The sequence below is a fragment of the Vigna radiata genome, chromosome 4 (genome assembly GCF_000741045.1).
Source record: "Vigna radiata var. radiata cultivar VC1973A chromosome 4, Vradiata_ver6, whole genome shotgun sequence".
NCBI classification, from domain to species: Eukaryota; Viridiplantae; Streptophyta; class Magnoliopsida; order Fabales; family Fabaceae; genus Vigna; species Vigna radiata.
Genome location: NC_028354.1, coordinates 1207544 through 1221576, shown reverse-complemented (window position 1 = coordinate 1221576; position 14033 = coordinate 1207544). Strand labels below are relative to the sequence as shown.

Genomic DNA, 14033 nt, shown 5'->3' with positions numbered 1-14033 from the left:
AAAGTGCTTTTAGGGGTATTGTTTCTTGTTTATGCAGGAAGGAGTACACACTAGAAGCAAAAAAGATCAGCAACCTCTTCTCAAGGGGTTATCAGACAGGAGAAAGAGGAAAGTTAGACCCTCTGCACGTGAAAACTTTCCTTCTCCTGAACCACTTTTGCAATCTTTGTTGGACACTTCTGCACAGGGTATAGAGGAGATGACAGACCAACCTCCTCCAAGACGCACACTGGGGTACTCAACAAACACTGTGGGTCCTTTGAATTTCAACAGCATAGCTATTCCAGCTGACAATACAACCAACATGGTGATGAGCCCTGCACTCATCCAGTTAGTTCAGAATAACCAGTTCCATGGGTTGTCAAATGAGAATCCATATAATCATTTGACGGTCTTTGGAGAAATTTGCAATACTGTCAGAATAACTGGAGTTTCAGATGATAGAGTCAGACTCAGCCTGTTTCCTTTCTCTCTGGGAGGAAACGCTAAAGATTGGTTGCATTCTTTCCCGGAAGGAACCTTTCGAACTTGGGATGCTTTGGCAAGATAGTTTGTTTCCAAATTCTTTCCGCAGATCAAGATCAATCAGGGGAAGCTGGAAATCTCCTCATTCAAGCAAGGGATGGAGGAAACTCTCGGACAGGCCTGGGACAGATTTAAAGGCCTGTTGAGAAAAACTCCAGTTCATGGATTCGACAAGACCTCATATTTACTCGCTTTCCTTGGAGGGCTCAATACTCAGTCTTAGATGATGTTGGATGCTTCAGCCGGAGGCAGTATCAATAGAAAGACTGAAGATGAGGCTTATGAGTTGATTGAGGAGATGGCTCTGAATGAAGTATCTCAAAGTGAGAGGGGAGTACAGAAAGGAGGACTTTTGCATCTCCCTGTTAATGATGCAATGGCTGCACAAAATCATCTCCTTAACCAAAAATTGGACAAGTTAACAAAGGTCCTTTCTGAATTTCAAACGGGGTTAAGGGATATTTCTCAGACTCAACAACTTTGCGATTTATGCGGTGGTGACCACATTAATGGTCAATTCGCTTTTCCTGAACAAATGCAACAGGATGTCAACTACATGGGGAATCAATTCCCGTTCAAGCAGGGTAACTTTAACCAAGGCAACTCTAGCCAAAGTTGGAAGAACCACCCCAGCATTGGACAAAACCAGAATGCTTCTTCTGGGCAAGTAGGAGGCTTCCGGCAACAACAACCCTCTCCTTTACGGCAGCAAGTAAGCAGCTTGACAGAGACGGTCAGAACCCTCAATGATCGATTTGATAATTTTTTTAAAGCCTATGAGTCTCAGTTAGATAACAATTAAGCCAGCTTCAGATCATTGGAATCACAGACTGGCCAACTGTCAAAAAGGTTAGAAACCACTGAAAAGAATCATTTTAGGGCTAACACTGAAGTTAATCCTAAGGACGAGTGCAAAGCTATTCTGACAAGCCAGAAAAGGAAGGCAGAAGGTGAACCAATTGACTTTGAAAGCAACGAAGGAGGAGATGAGGAGATGATGAGTGCTGAAAAAGTCAATGATGAAAGAAGCAAGGAAGATAAAGTTGAAATCATTGATGAGGAAGAGGATCCTGAAGAAGAAATCATTAAGCCAGAAAATGAAGAGCAAGTTGAACTCACTGATGAAGAAGAAGATCTTGTTCTTCTACCTCAGAAGAGGAGTCATCCGCCTAAGATAGAAGATTCAGGATGTTTAACAATATCATGTGTTCTGAATGATTTTGATGTAGGAAAAACTATGATAGACTCTAGGGCTAGCATCAATATGATGCCCAAGCATTTTTTATGGAAAATCAGAGGGCTGATATTGAAGTCGTCTATTGTTACGGTGACGGTGGCTGACGGATCTATAGCGGAACCACTTGGTATAGTGGAGGATGTTGTTGTGCGAGTGGATAAGCTAGAGTTTCTAGCTGATTTCGTTGTCATGGATGTGGAGAATGATGAAAAGATACTTGTGATCTTGGGAAGACCCTTTATGCCAACGCCAAAGATGTTTATTAGTATGCATGATAAAAGAATAATGATGAGAGATGAGGAATATTTGCTCCTATACAATGGTTATGAGGAGGATGAGGTTAAACTGGTGAGAAGGGACAGACATGAGAAGCTAGAGAAAGAAGCTACATCTGAAGATAGCACCTCAAGTATTGATTATACTGACAGTTGTAATATGTTGCAGGTACCTATCCATCCTGAATTAAAGGAAGACCCATTTCATCCAGGCATTAAAGTGAAATATAAGAAGAAGGAATGGGTGTTGAAGGAGCTGAAAGAGAAAGGGATGGTAGAGATCGAGGCACCGTACAGTGGACAAACTAAGCAAGTGGATAAAAGAAAGCTGAGGATTCGGTGTACTGGAGACACCAATAAAAAGGACAACACGTGATGTTGTTGGGACAATTTATTTTGTAAATATTAATTTTTTGTTTATTTTAATTTTTGTTGGACATGTAAATTTTGAATTTTTTAACAATTTTGGGGTAGCATCTACTGAGGGATGCTCAATTTTGTATCCACTAAAGGATATCAGGAAGGCACACGTACTGATGGGTGTTGGAAAGATTTGCACTTACTGACAAGTGCTAAACAGGTTTGGGTCAGGCTCGTGACGTTAAATAAGCGCTACTAGGAGGCAACCTAGATTCTCTTCTTCAGTCTTACATTTTAAATTCTTAGAATAGGTTGAATTTTATTTTCAGTGTGTCTGCTTGGCTTGAATACTTTTTCTGAAGATGTTTGACTGAATAAATTGCATGAGGAGCATGTTTAATGATGATTTGGTGTGAATGATTCTCAAGTTGTGTTGCATGTTGATATCCTGTGAAACAGATGTGTGATGAATTATGATTGTGGTTATGATGCTAAGCAGGGTGTATGAATGAATGTGTGTGAGGAAGCATGCTGTGTAAGGTATTGAGCTCCAGAATTTTAACTGTGTATGAGAATTATTCACAAGGAAGCATGCATGATATTGCCTAAATCTTGATGATTGAATTGCATGTATATGTCATATGATCAAGGCCATTTTTGGAAGCCCTTATTTAGCCAAAATTTTACCCAAAGTGCTTAAAAGTTTTATACCCTTTTTGAACCTTGGCGCTAAACAGAAAACCCTTATGTTGAAACTATTTACCTTGAATTGGGTTAATGATTGTAAGTACATTCAAGGTTCAAGTTTGGGGTTGTGGGGAAAGTTTGAATGGCAAAAAGAAAGGCATTGAGCTCAAATGTTGAAAATGAAAAATGCATGAGAAAAAGAAAAATCATGAAAAAATGAGCTCAATGTAAAAATAAAAGAAAAACGGAAGAAGTTGGGGACAAGTGAGATTGGTTGAAAAAGAGAGTTAAACTTGAACCTTGAATGATAAATGAGCTCTCTTGATTCAAAGATTTTGTGATCCAAAAAAACCAATTTTTCTTGACATCCAGCCTCATTACAAGCATTGAAAAAGTCCTTTTGATGGAATTTGCATGTAATAATTTTGATTGCTTGAGATGAATGACAATTTTATTTCATGTGACTTGTGAATAATGGAGTGTTGGAGTGTCACCCTAAACATTTGAGTGATTAAGTGAAACACTTGCTTGGTGAGAAATTCTAAGTTTCATGATTGTATCTTTGCTTAGTGGATTGATCATTCATAATATGAAACATCTGTTGAGGAATGTGTGAGATAACTGAATTGAAAGCATGCATGCATCTTGATTTGATCATCACTGACGATCTGGAATTGAGTAGTTCTCATCATGTACTTTAGGAATGTTGAATCATTCGATGAAAGTGTAGAAAGCCAAGTTTTGTTTTGTTTTGTTTTGTTTTGCTTGAGGACAAGCAAATTTCTAAGTTTGGGGTTGTGATAACGGTTGAAAAACCGTTATTTTCATATGCTATTTTAGACCAAATTACTCCCTTTACTGCTTAGAATGAGCTTAAAATCAAACAAAACTCAATAAATGAGTCAGTTGAGAGTCAAAAGTTGTTTTTAGCGATATTATGCTTGTTTTGCATTGTTTTGTAGCAATTTTGATGGAAGTGAAGAATGGAGGTGAAGATAAAGGCCTTAGACTCAAGATAGAAGAAGAAAATCAAGAAAAGAAGAGTCTAGAAACCGCCTAGCATCAGAAATACACCGCTGGACGGCCAAATGCGAGGAGATGGCACTAAGGCGGGGACGCCTGGCGGTTTTGCGATAAGAGGCAAACCTTCGGACGGTGGACCCCTGACGCCGGGCGGTAGCGCGATAAGAGGCAAACCGCCGGGCGACATAAGTGTGACGCCGGGCGGTTGCCTATTGGGCTTGGGCCTGTTTTCTGTTGCGCTCCTCAGCTATAAATAGCCTTGTTGCGATTTCATTCTCATTCTTTTGATAGAAGAGGGCGGCCAGACCTACTTTTCACTCTCTGGAGAGGATCTCTTGGATGCTTAGGCTCCTTTTCATCTTTTCTAAGGTTTGTTTTCCATTTCTTCCATTATTTTCATCTTGCTTCACCATGACAATGGTGAACTAAACCCTTTTGTTGTTGGGGGAAACAATGTAATCTTTTGAAACTCTCTTTTATGGAAACTATTGTTTAATTATATGATTTTCATATGCTTTGATTGTCGATTGTTGGGTTCTCATCTACGCTTAAGGCTTTTTATCGTTTAACTGATTCGATAACTGTTGTTTATCCCTATTGATACGAGAACGTACAGTAATGTTATGAACTGGTGAGAAATTCCTTGATCAATGAAATACCACCTAGGGATAGGGAGGTAGGACGGTCAATTGTTTTTGCTTCTGTTCGGTAAAGCGTTGCTAGTTACTAGGGGAGGCTAGGGATAGCAAGCTGGTAATTAGTAATAGGCTCTTTTCGCCGAGGGATTGGGCTAAGGGTAGGCCAAGAAAGTTTGCATAACAATAAGATAACAAGCAAATTAAACACGAGGAGTAGATAAGGAAGGGCAAATAAGATGAAATTGTAAAACCCCCAACAACTTCACTAATCCATACTTTTTTTCGTCAATTGAATCAACGCATTGCATGTTTATTTTCTTTTCTTGCATCCACAACAATTAATCTTTTTATTTACAAGTCTTATTATTTTAATTCACACGAACGATAAGGCCGTGAGTCCTTTGGGAGAGAACGATATCGGGTTCTACCGATTTTATTACTTTGAACGATCTGGTACGCTTGCCAGTGAGTCAACAATGATATGAAGCATCAGTTTCTAGGCAAATTCTCCCTTGTGCGATATGGGTATAGCAACGATCCGGGGTGGACTGATCCTAACTTGGGATGGTGTGGTACTTCACAGCATCAACATCAGGAACCACCATTCCAGAATTCTTTTATGCCTTCTCCACCGGTCCAGGAACCACAGCAGCTGCAGTTTCATGAGCCTGACCAGTCTTCATCAGCTGCTGGTAGGAAGTTGGAAAGCAAGCTTGATTCTCTTTTGAGTTTGGTGACACAGTTGGCATCCAACCAGAAACCAGCACCTTCATCTGCATCTGTTGCATGACTGTGAGCTATATGTCCTTCCAATGACCACTATACAGATGCTTGTCCTTCTTTGCAGCACCCTATCGCTCATGATGAGCCTCAAGCTTATGCTACAAACATCTACAATAACAGGCAACCACAATAGCAAAATCAGAGGCAACAACAACAACAAGAGGCACCTGTCAAATCGTCTACTTCTTCTGAGCCTTCATTGAATGAGTTATAGGGGCAAATAGCTGCTCAGTGCACCAAGGAACAGTCTCAAATTTCAGAGGAATCACCATTCCAGACTGTTCAACTTCCAGATGATGTCAGTGTCATTCACATAGGAGATGGGGAGCAGAGTCATGAGCTTACTATTGCGCCATCTACTTTCCCACCCTCCTATGTCTTCCCTCTTACACCTGAGGATGCAGTTGATCCTTCTGATTTTATTGGTGAGATGAATCATGAATCAACATAGGTTTCTCTAAACTTGAAATTCCACCTGTTTTGCCTGAGTTGTTTATGCATTCACAAATTCTTGATTCTGCTACAGATTCACATGTTAGTGATGATTTTGACATAGAAACTGTGAAAATGAAGATGCTTTATACTTAGGATTAAATTTTGATCTTCCACAGTTTTCTGAAAATCTTAAATGTAGTTGTGAAGTTGGTTCTTGCTCTATTTGTGTTGAAATCAATTCTGTGATACAACCAGCTTCGAACTTTATGATTGGTGATACTAACTGTGAGTCTGATAAAAATGTTAAGGAACAGGCAGATATAAGTACCACTTTTGAGATAGGTAGACGACTTTCATCCTCCACCACTTTAGCCACATCCAGGGAGGTGGAAGTATACATACCTAAGATTGATTTTGTTGTTGAGGATCATGCTGATGATGGGTATATTGATGATTATATTGTTGATGGGAATGCTTTTAATTCTCCCTCCTTGCATGATGAGAACCACTTTTTTCTATCATATCTGAATGTTTGTTCTCCATGCACTGAACATGAATCTGAGCCTGTTGTTGATATTGTTTCTACATTTGAAATTGATTCATGTTCTGAGGATATATTTGAGGTTCAGCCTGTTACATTTGGATTGGGTGTCATACCCCTGCATGTTATTTCTTTGGGACCACATTGCACTAACCATGTTGCAGGAGGTACATATGAATTTGATCAACACACACCCATGGTGGAAGACAAGGGTGCCAGTATACATAACAGTTTGAAGATGAATAGGCACCAGCTGAACCTGCTCATCAACAATCACTGCTTCTTAGATCCAGCTGTGGAGGACATCTCCCTGCTTGATCAAATTTGGAGGATGAAGCAGTTCTTCCTCAACACTTCTTTGCTGAATCTTGTAGTGGAAGACATCTCCCTGAAAGTCCAAAATTGGCAACTGCCACCATGATCAGGAGAGCTTCCTTTCTTCCCTTTTCCCCCTTTCCCGCTTTTATTCCACTTGTCCATGATCTGTTGATTTTTCTAATTTCTGATATGATAATTGTGACACATGGAGGACACTGTGTAGTTTAAGTATGGTCTATTGGGGGAGATTGCTATTTTCTGTTAATTTTTTTGTTTTCTGAGTTAAATTTTTTTTTTCTAGGTAGTTTTTGTTTTGTCTTGTGTACAGTTTTGCATGTTTCTCTTGATTTCTGGACTTTGTTTAGGTTCTCAGTTTTTCCTTCACTTCATTGATACTCTGATTTGTTGGATTCCATGCTTTTCTTTGCTTGGAAAGATGATTATGATGTTTGAGAGGTTGAATTGATTGTGACAGAGTTACCTTGTGAGAGATTTGAGCCATTTGATGATCTTTCTTATGTGTGATATGTCTCTTGATTGCTTGCACTTATGCCTTGGCTTGACTCTTGTTGATAATTCTTGATTCATGCGCATGTTTGAAAGTGATAAAGGCGTTTTGTTGTTGAGCCTTTCTAGCCAAATGAGCCTACCCTGTTTTGATCCATTGATGATCCCATTTGAGCCTATTTCCCCATTTTGATAATTCTTGATTTCTAGCCAAATTGCTTTCCCGATTTCTTTGTTTTGAAGCTTATACACTAGCCCTAAGTGGAAAACCATGTTTACCTTAACCTTAGGGAATTTTGGAGCTTTGGAATTGTTTTGGGAATAAGTGTGGTCTCTTGGGATATTTAGATGAATTGGTTAGTTGGCTCCTCTTCTTGTTGTGTTTTGTAAATATGTTGTGTATCTTTTCTCTTAGAATTGTGTTCTGAAAAGAGAGAAAAGAAAAGAGACAAGATGGAAAAAAAATGAAAAAAGAAAAATGAAAAAAAATTGAGAATAATGGAGTCAAGAAGAGGATTGAATTAGAGAGTTTTGGGTGTGATTTGACTGTGTTTTCACTTGTTCCTCATTGCTCATCTATTCCTTTTGGTTTGTAGCTTCTCATCCATATTATATCCTCCTTTTTCCTTGACCCCATTACATCCATAAAAGGCCTTTTGATTTGAACATGCATATATGTTTTTTAGTGTTGATATTAGAGGCTTGCCAAGTCTGTTTGTGTTTGCTCTCCTGAGTACATTGAGTTGAAATTGTTTATCGTAGACACTTGAGAGAAACACTGATAGTGTGCATCTGTGAGGTTCTGTTGCTTTTGATTCCTTTCTTGAACTAATCGATCATTTTGCCATGCTTGGATTTGCTTTGATGACTTCATGAGTATCTATTTTCTCTGATCCTGTTTTGGATGTTGTCTACTTCCTCTCTTTGTCCAGATTTCTTGAGAATGTGTAATTTTGTTTCTTTCATTGTGAGTTTTTATTTTTTGTCTGTTGAGTCTGTGTCACCTCCTTGATATCCTCTGAGTTGTTCCCTAATTTGCGTCTTGATTTTGCCCAGGAGTGCAAAAGACTAAGTGTGGTCTATTTTGATGATTCGTTATTTTAGTGACTATATTTGGTTTATTGCACTTAAATAAATCAGGGAATTGTGTTTAATTGTCCGTTATTTCCCCGTTTTTCCTAATCCTGCTTAATTTGGTCAGAAATTCGTATTTTCACTAATTTGAATTTTCTGAGCTAATTAATTGCATTTTTGGCTACAGGGAAATTTTGGGAAACATCATTTGGAGCATTAGGATGGTGGCGTGCACATTAAAAACTCAACATTTAGTCATTTCAATTTTAATTAAGTTGTAACTTAGTTNTTTGGGAAACATCATTTGGAGCATTAGGATGGTGGCGTGCACATTAAAAACTCAACATTTAGTCATTTCAATTTTAATTAAGTTGTAACTTAGTTTTCTAGAAGCTTTAATTAGGATTTTGTGTATTGGGCCCTTTTTAGTGGCAATTTCGTAGAAGCCCAATGGTGAGACACATGGCACCAAACACTAGGGATTTAGGGTGGACCCCAAACTCATTTTGCAAAACACATGGCCTTGCTTTAAAGCAACCAGTCGTCACTTTTTAAGGGAGCTCTCTCTCTCTCTCGGTATATTTTGGAAAAAGAACGGTCACACACTTTTGGATTTTTGATTCTCGGCAGAATTCTAAAGAAATGGCACATGATGTATGGTGATGTTTTTTTTTTCTTTGCTTTCTTTATGTATCTCTTTTATTCCACCTGCCACCCTCGGTTTTGGGAATGTTTTTTTTTTTTTTACGCTTATAATTTGATGACCATGGAAGAAGCACACATTTTTTTTATTTGAGATAAAAGTTGATTTAATGGGAAAGCTTATTCCAGNAGCACGTTGATGTATTACATTTGGAGAGCACGGTGCATTTATTATTTTTGAGTGAAGAACACGGGATTTCATCCAGAGGTATATGAGTTAATTTCTTTCAATTGGAAAAGACCACATGGGTCGCGTCCTTGGGTAGGAAGGAATTTAATTTTGATTTCAATTAAAAAGAGAAATGTGGTGTTACATCTTTGGGCTGCAAGCGCTGAACCACGGTGATGATTATTTTTCTCTGAGAAATTGTATTCGATTTTCTTTCTTTTAAAGAGGAGGCAGCAGTGATTCAAGTGAGGGAGCAAAATGGTGCACGGCCTTGGAATAGGTCATTAGTTTCAATCAGCACATTTCAATTATTTTTATTAGCAAGCACATGGATGAGTTACTTTTGGAGGTGTAGCAGCCAACCACAAGGGATTTCCTTTCTTTTAAAATAAAAGCTAGGTGATTGATTTAATGTTGCAGAGGTGGTGATTAACTTTCTTTTAGAAATGCATATTTTCTTTTAGATTAAGTGTAGCAGTGATTTCAGCTTGGAGGTGCAGCACAATTTTAAATTGTTTCTTTGTTTCAGCATGTTGCGTCCGTGAATGGGAGAGCTCCCAAGGGTTTTGTTTTTTATTTATTTATTTTATTCCGGATGCTTATCTGATATCTAACATTTTTTTTTCTTTACAATCCTAATGTTGAATGCTTAATTTAATTCTGATGGTAGCTTAGGTTAGTTGGTTGGTTGTTAATAAAATTACATTGCTTCTTTGAGATTNCTGAANTGTATGTGTAATTNCCACTTGACTTGGTTNATATCAAATCTGTATTTGCACTTGCAATTGGGTATAACTNAGTTGCCCAGTTGGTGTTGAGTCTTCTCTTAGTTGATGAAACTGCATGGTGTAAATTAGATTTGATGTTAACATTGCGTTCTCTTAGTTCGCTTTTATGAAAACATAATTAGNTGAGTCTTCTCTTAGTTGATGAAACTGCATGGTGTAAATTAGATTTGATGTTAACATTGCGTTCTCTTAGTTCGCTTTTATGAAAACATAATTAGCCTGCGCTTTGTTGATTAATTGTGTTGGATTAAAGGTTTGAGTTTGTTTTATTTTGTTGATTTGTGATAGGAAGTATTGTAATTATGTTAATGACCAACCGTTTTCAGTCAGTCTTTGAAATCGTTATTTTAGACTTGTGTTTGCATTTCTGTTTGCGTCGGTGTTTTGATTTTGTTCATCTGCATACCACAACATTTTCACAAACCCCCCCACTTCGTATCTGACCTAATTCTCGAACCACATTTGGTCCTTGAGAGACGACCTAGGAGTCACTTCCTAGCACTATACTGCATTATTTATGCACATCAAATTTGCATGGGTTGCGACAACCCATCACAAGGTTATCAATCCTATATTCATAATCTCTTTTCTCAGAGTTCAGTCGATTGACCTTGTATTCCAGTCGCATTGCTTCAGCATGTTGTTCTCTGAATGCTTCAATCAGCTGCTGATATTTCTCTTCAATAGGCAGCTTCTCAAATTCTTCATCACTGTCATACTCAGTCTTTGTAGTTCTAGCCATGTGACATATGTTGGATTTTTCCTCTTGATCAACATCCTCATCACTTGAGCTTTCAGATTCAGAATTCTCCAAAGCAATGTAGGCTCCTTTCTTTTTCATATTCCTGCTTTGAGGAAATCTTTTCTTCCCTTTCTGTTTTGGCTATAATTCAGGACATTCAGGCTTGATGTGACCTTCTTTTCCACATTCATAGCACTGCACAGTGTTTGTGCTGAAGCTTTTCTTCTTGCTTTGACCTATATGGTTAGACAATTGACTATTATTTTGCATAAGTCGACTAAACTTTCTTACCATGAGAGTCATCAGCTCTTTGTCATCCATCACTGCTTCTGTGAGATTATTACTTGCAGCTTTCAGAGCAATGGATTTCTTTTCTTCAATCTCCTCTTCATCCTTGAGTCTACCAAGTTCTAATTCATGTTCACGTAGCTTGCCAAACAAGGTAGCCATGTTCATAGTTGTAAGATCTTTGCATTCAGAGATTGCAGTGACTTTAGGTTGCCAGTTCTTGTTCAGACTTTTCAAAATCTTGATGTTGATCTCTTTTGTCTCAAAGGCTTTGCCAAGAGCCATCAGGTGGGTTTACAATATGAGTGAACCGTTTCTGGACATCATAGATGTTCTCACCAGCTTTCATTCTGAACAACTCATATTCTTGTACCAATGAATTTTTCCTGGCTCTCTTGACTTCACCCGTGCCTTCATGTGTTACCTCTAGAACATCCCACATTTCCTTTGCAGTCGCGCATTGGGATATCCTGAAAAATTCATCAGTTGTTAGAGGCAATAATGTTTCTAGCTTTAACATCATACTGAGGTTTTCTATTTTCATCAATAGTCCACTCAGTAAAAGGTTTTAAAACAGTTTCACTATTAACAGTTTTTGTAGGCACATATGGACCATTCAAAGTGGCATCCAAACTTCCTTTATCTTGCGATTCAAGAAAGATCTGCATGCGAATTTTCCCAAAAGGATAGTTTTCACCAGCAAATAGAGGTGGTCTGTTTGTTGAAGCACCTTCACCAAAGGTTTGAAAATTTGAAGCTATCCCCAGGTTTTACAGTCGAATAGAATAAAAACAGAGTCGACTAAATTTTCAAATATCTTATGAAAACCAGCTCTGATACGAATTGTTAGGAAACAGGTTGGCTTTAATTTACACCAAGAGGGGGGGGGTGAATTGCTGTTAGTTCAAGAATAAAATCTTTTCGCAATCTTGGTATGAAAATTCAAAGCTTTTGATCTTTTCTTGAAATGCAAGTAATGAAAATTTCAATGTAGTGCAAAAATGTAGTTGACTGCTCTAAATATAAAGTCGACTAAAATAAAGAGTGCAGGGATAGAGAAAATCAAACACTGATATTTATACTGGTTCGGCCAACAATGCCTACATCTAGTGTTCTTCCAACCTTGGAGGCAAATGCATTATAACGGTTGCGGTTTTTACAACAAGGAATTTATAGAAGCACCACGCAAAAATATAAATATCCTCTCTAACCAAAAACAAAATATAGTTGCCTACAAAACCAGAATTGCAGCAAGAATCTCATCTCATGCAATCTGCACCCACGTTGAACAATCCTCAACAGGTCACCAACACTCTTCACAAGATGCCAAGCCTCTAATAGCACGCTTCACAGGTTGCCAAGCCTATCACAACACATTTCCCAGGTTGCCAAGCCTTCAATCAAATGCAACAGTCTTTACAGGATGCCAAGCCTTCAAAATCAAATCAGAAGCACCTTCTTTGTGCAGATGTTGATCAACCAGTATGGGCAATTGACTCCTCAATCTAAATCTCTCTCAAGAAAGATCACCACCGTCTTCTTGGAGAATTCTTGGAGCTTCCAAAACTGATAAATAACTATGAAACAAGACAATGAAAATGTTAGATCACTAAGTCTCCTTTGGAATAGATCGTGTTCTATTCTATTTATAGTTTTCCTGTCATTCTCAGTCGAATACCCTACTAATCCAGTCGACCGTATTAAAACAGTTATAACTGACAGTCAACAAAGACGCTCCTCAGTCAACCAATTCAATGCACATTCATGAAAATTGACTTAGTCAGTCAATCTTAACTAACTTTTGAAAAACTAGCCGTTGGAGCAAGTAGGTATAACAAAATTCCAAAAATAACACCAACATAGTCGAATAGTTGTTCCACCAGGTCGAGTGACACTTGAAAAACACTTTGAAATTCTTTTCAACTTAAAATCTCATCAAGCACATTTTCACAAAATCTGTACTAAGATTTTAGCTTAGTCGAATCCAATACCATTGTAGTCGAGTGAACAAGATCTTTGTCACAACAAATATAAGTTCATAAAAGTGCTTGTGATCTTTTCTTTAGAAATGTGCAGAAGATAATCAAAATCATTTTATCACATATTTTAATACAAGCATGTTCCAAACATATAACACATAATCAATCAAGGGAACATACATGCAAAATTATAAAACATGTTAAAAAGAAACAATGTTCAAAAGAGTATAGCATATCAGCTGAACATGTAATATTGGAACTTATGTACTGTTATTAAGCAATGTGTTGTCATCGTCAAAAACCAGTTTGATATAGAGTTTTGTGTTGTCAAAAATCTCAACAGACAAGATGAAATTGTAAATCCCAACAACTCCATTCATTCATAGTTTCTTTTAGCCAATTGATTCACTACATCTTGCATGTTTACTTTTGTTTCGCATTCAAAACCCTAAAATTAAATTCTTCTCAAGGCTTATGCGATTGGTTTATATGAAAGTTAAGGCCTAAGAGTCCTTTGGGAAACGATACTTGGACTTACCCATTTTATATTACTTGATAACGATCTGGTACACTTGCCAGAGACTGAACAAGTTTTTGGCGCCGTTGTCGGGGACTCGTGGTTTAACTTTTCGAGTAGTGTAAACTAATTAAATTTGACTTGACTTTATTTTTTTTTTTTATTTTTGTTCTAATAAATGTTTTCTAGGGTTTTGTGCCTAATGTTTGCAGGATGCAGTTTGGACAAGAATTTGATTATATGGGCATTCAATTCTATCAAAATGATTTCAACTACTGGTGGAAACCTCACTCAAGCATAGATGAAGGTTGGAATGGACAAGGAGGAGAACCACATCAACAATTACTATTAGGGCAACAGGTATCTGCTTTGAATGAGCAAATCAAAAGATTGGACGAGACATTGGAATGACTTATCCAAATTACTTTCTCCTCTGTAGAAGAGA

At 37.8% G+C, this 14033-nt stretch overlaps 1 protein-coding gene across 1 annotated transcript; it reads left to right on the top strand.

Moving 5' to 3' along the window:
• The first annotated feature begins 748 nt into the window (after nt 1-748).
• Nucleotides 749-2413, top strand: LOC106758230. Its single transcript, XM_014641174.1, has 2 exons — nt 749-1258; nt 1355-2413. Exons 1-2 carry the CDS (start codon nt 749-751, stop codon nt 2411-2413), a joined length of 1569 nt encoding a protein of 522 aa, XP_014496660.1.
• Nucleotides 2414-14033: the final 11620 nt, after the last annotated feature.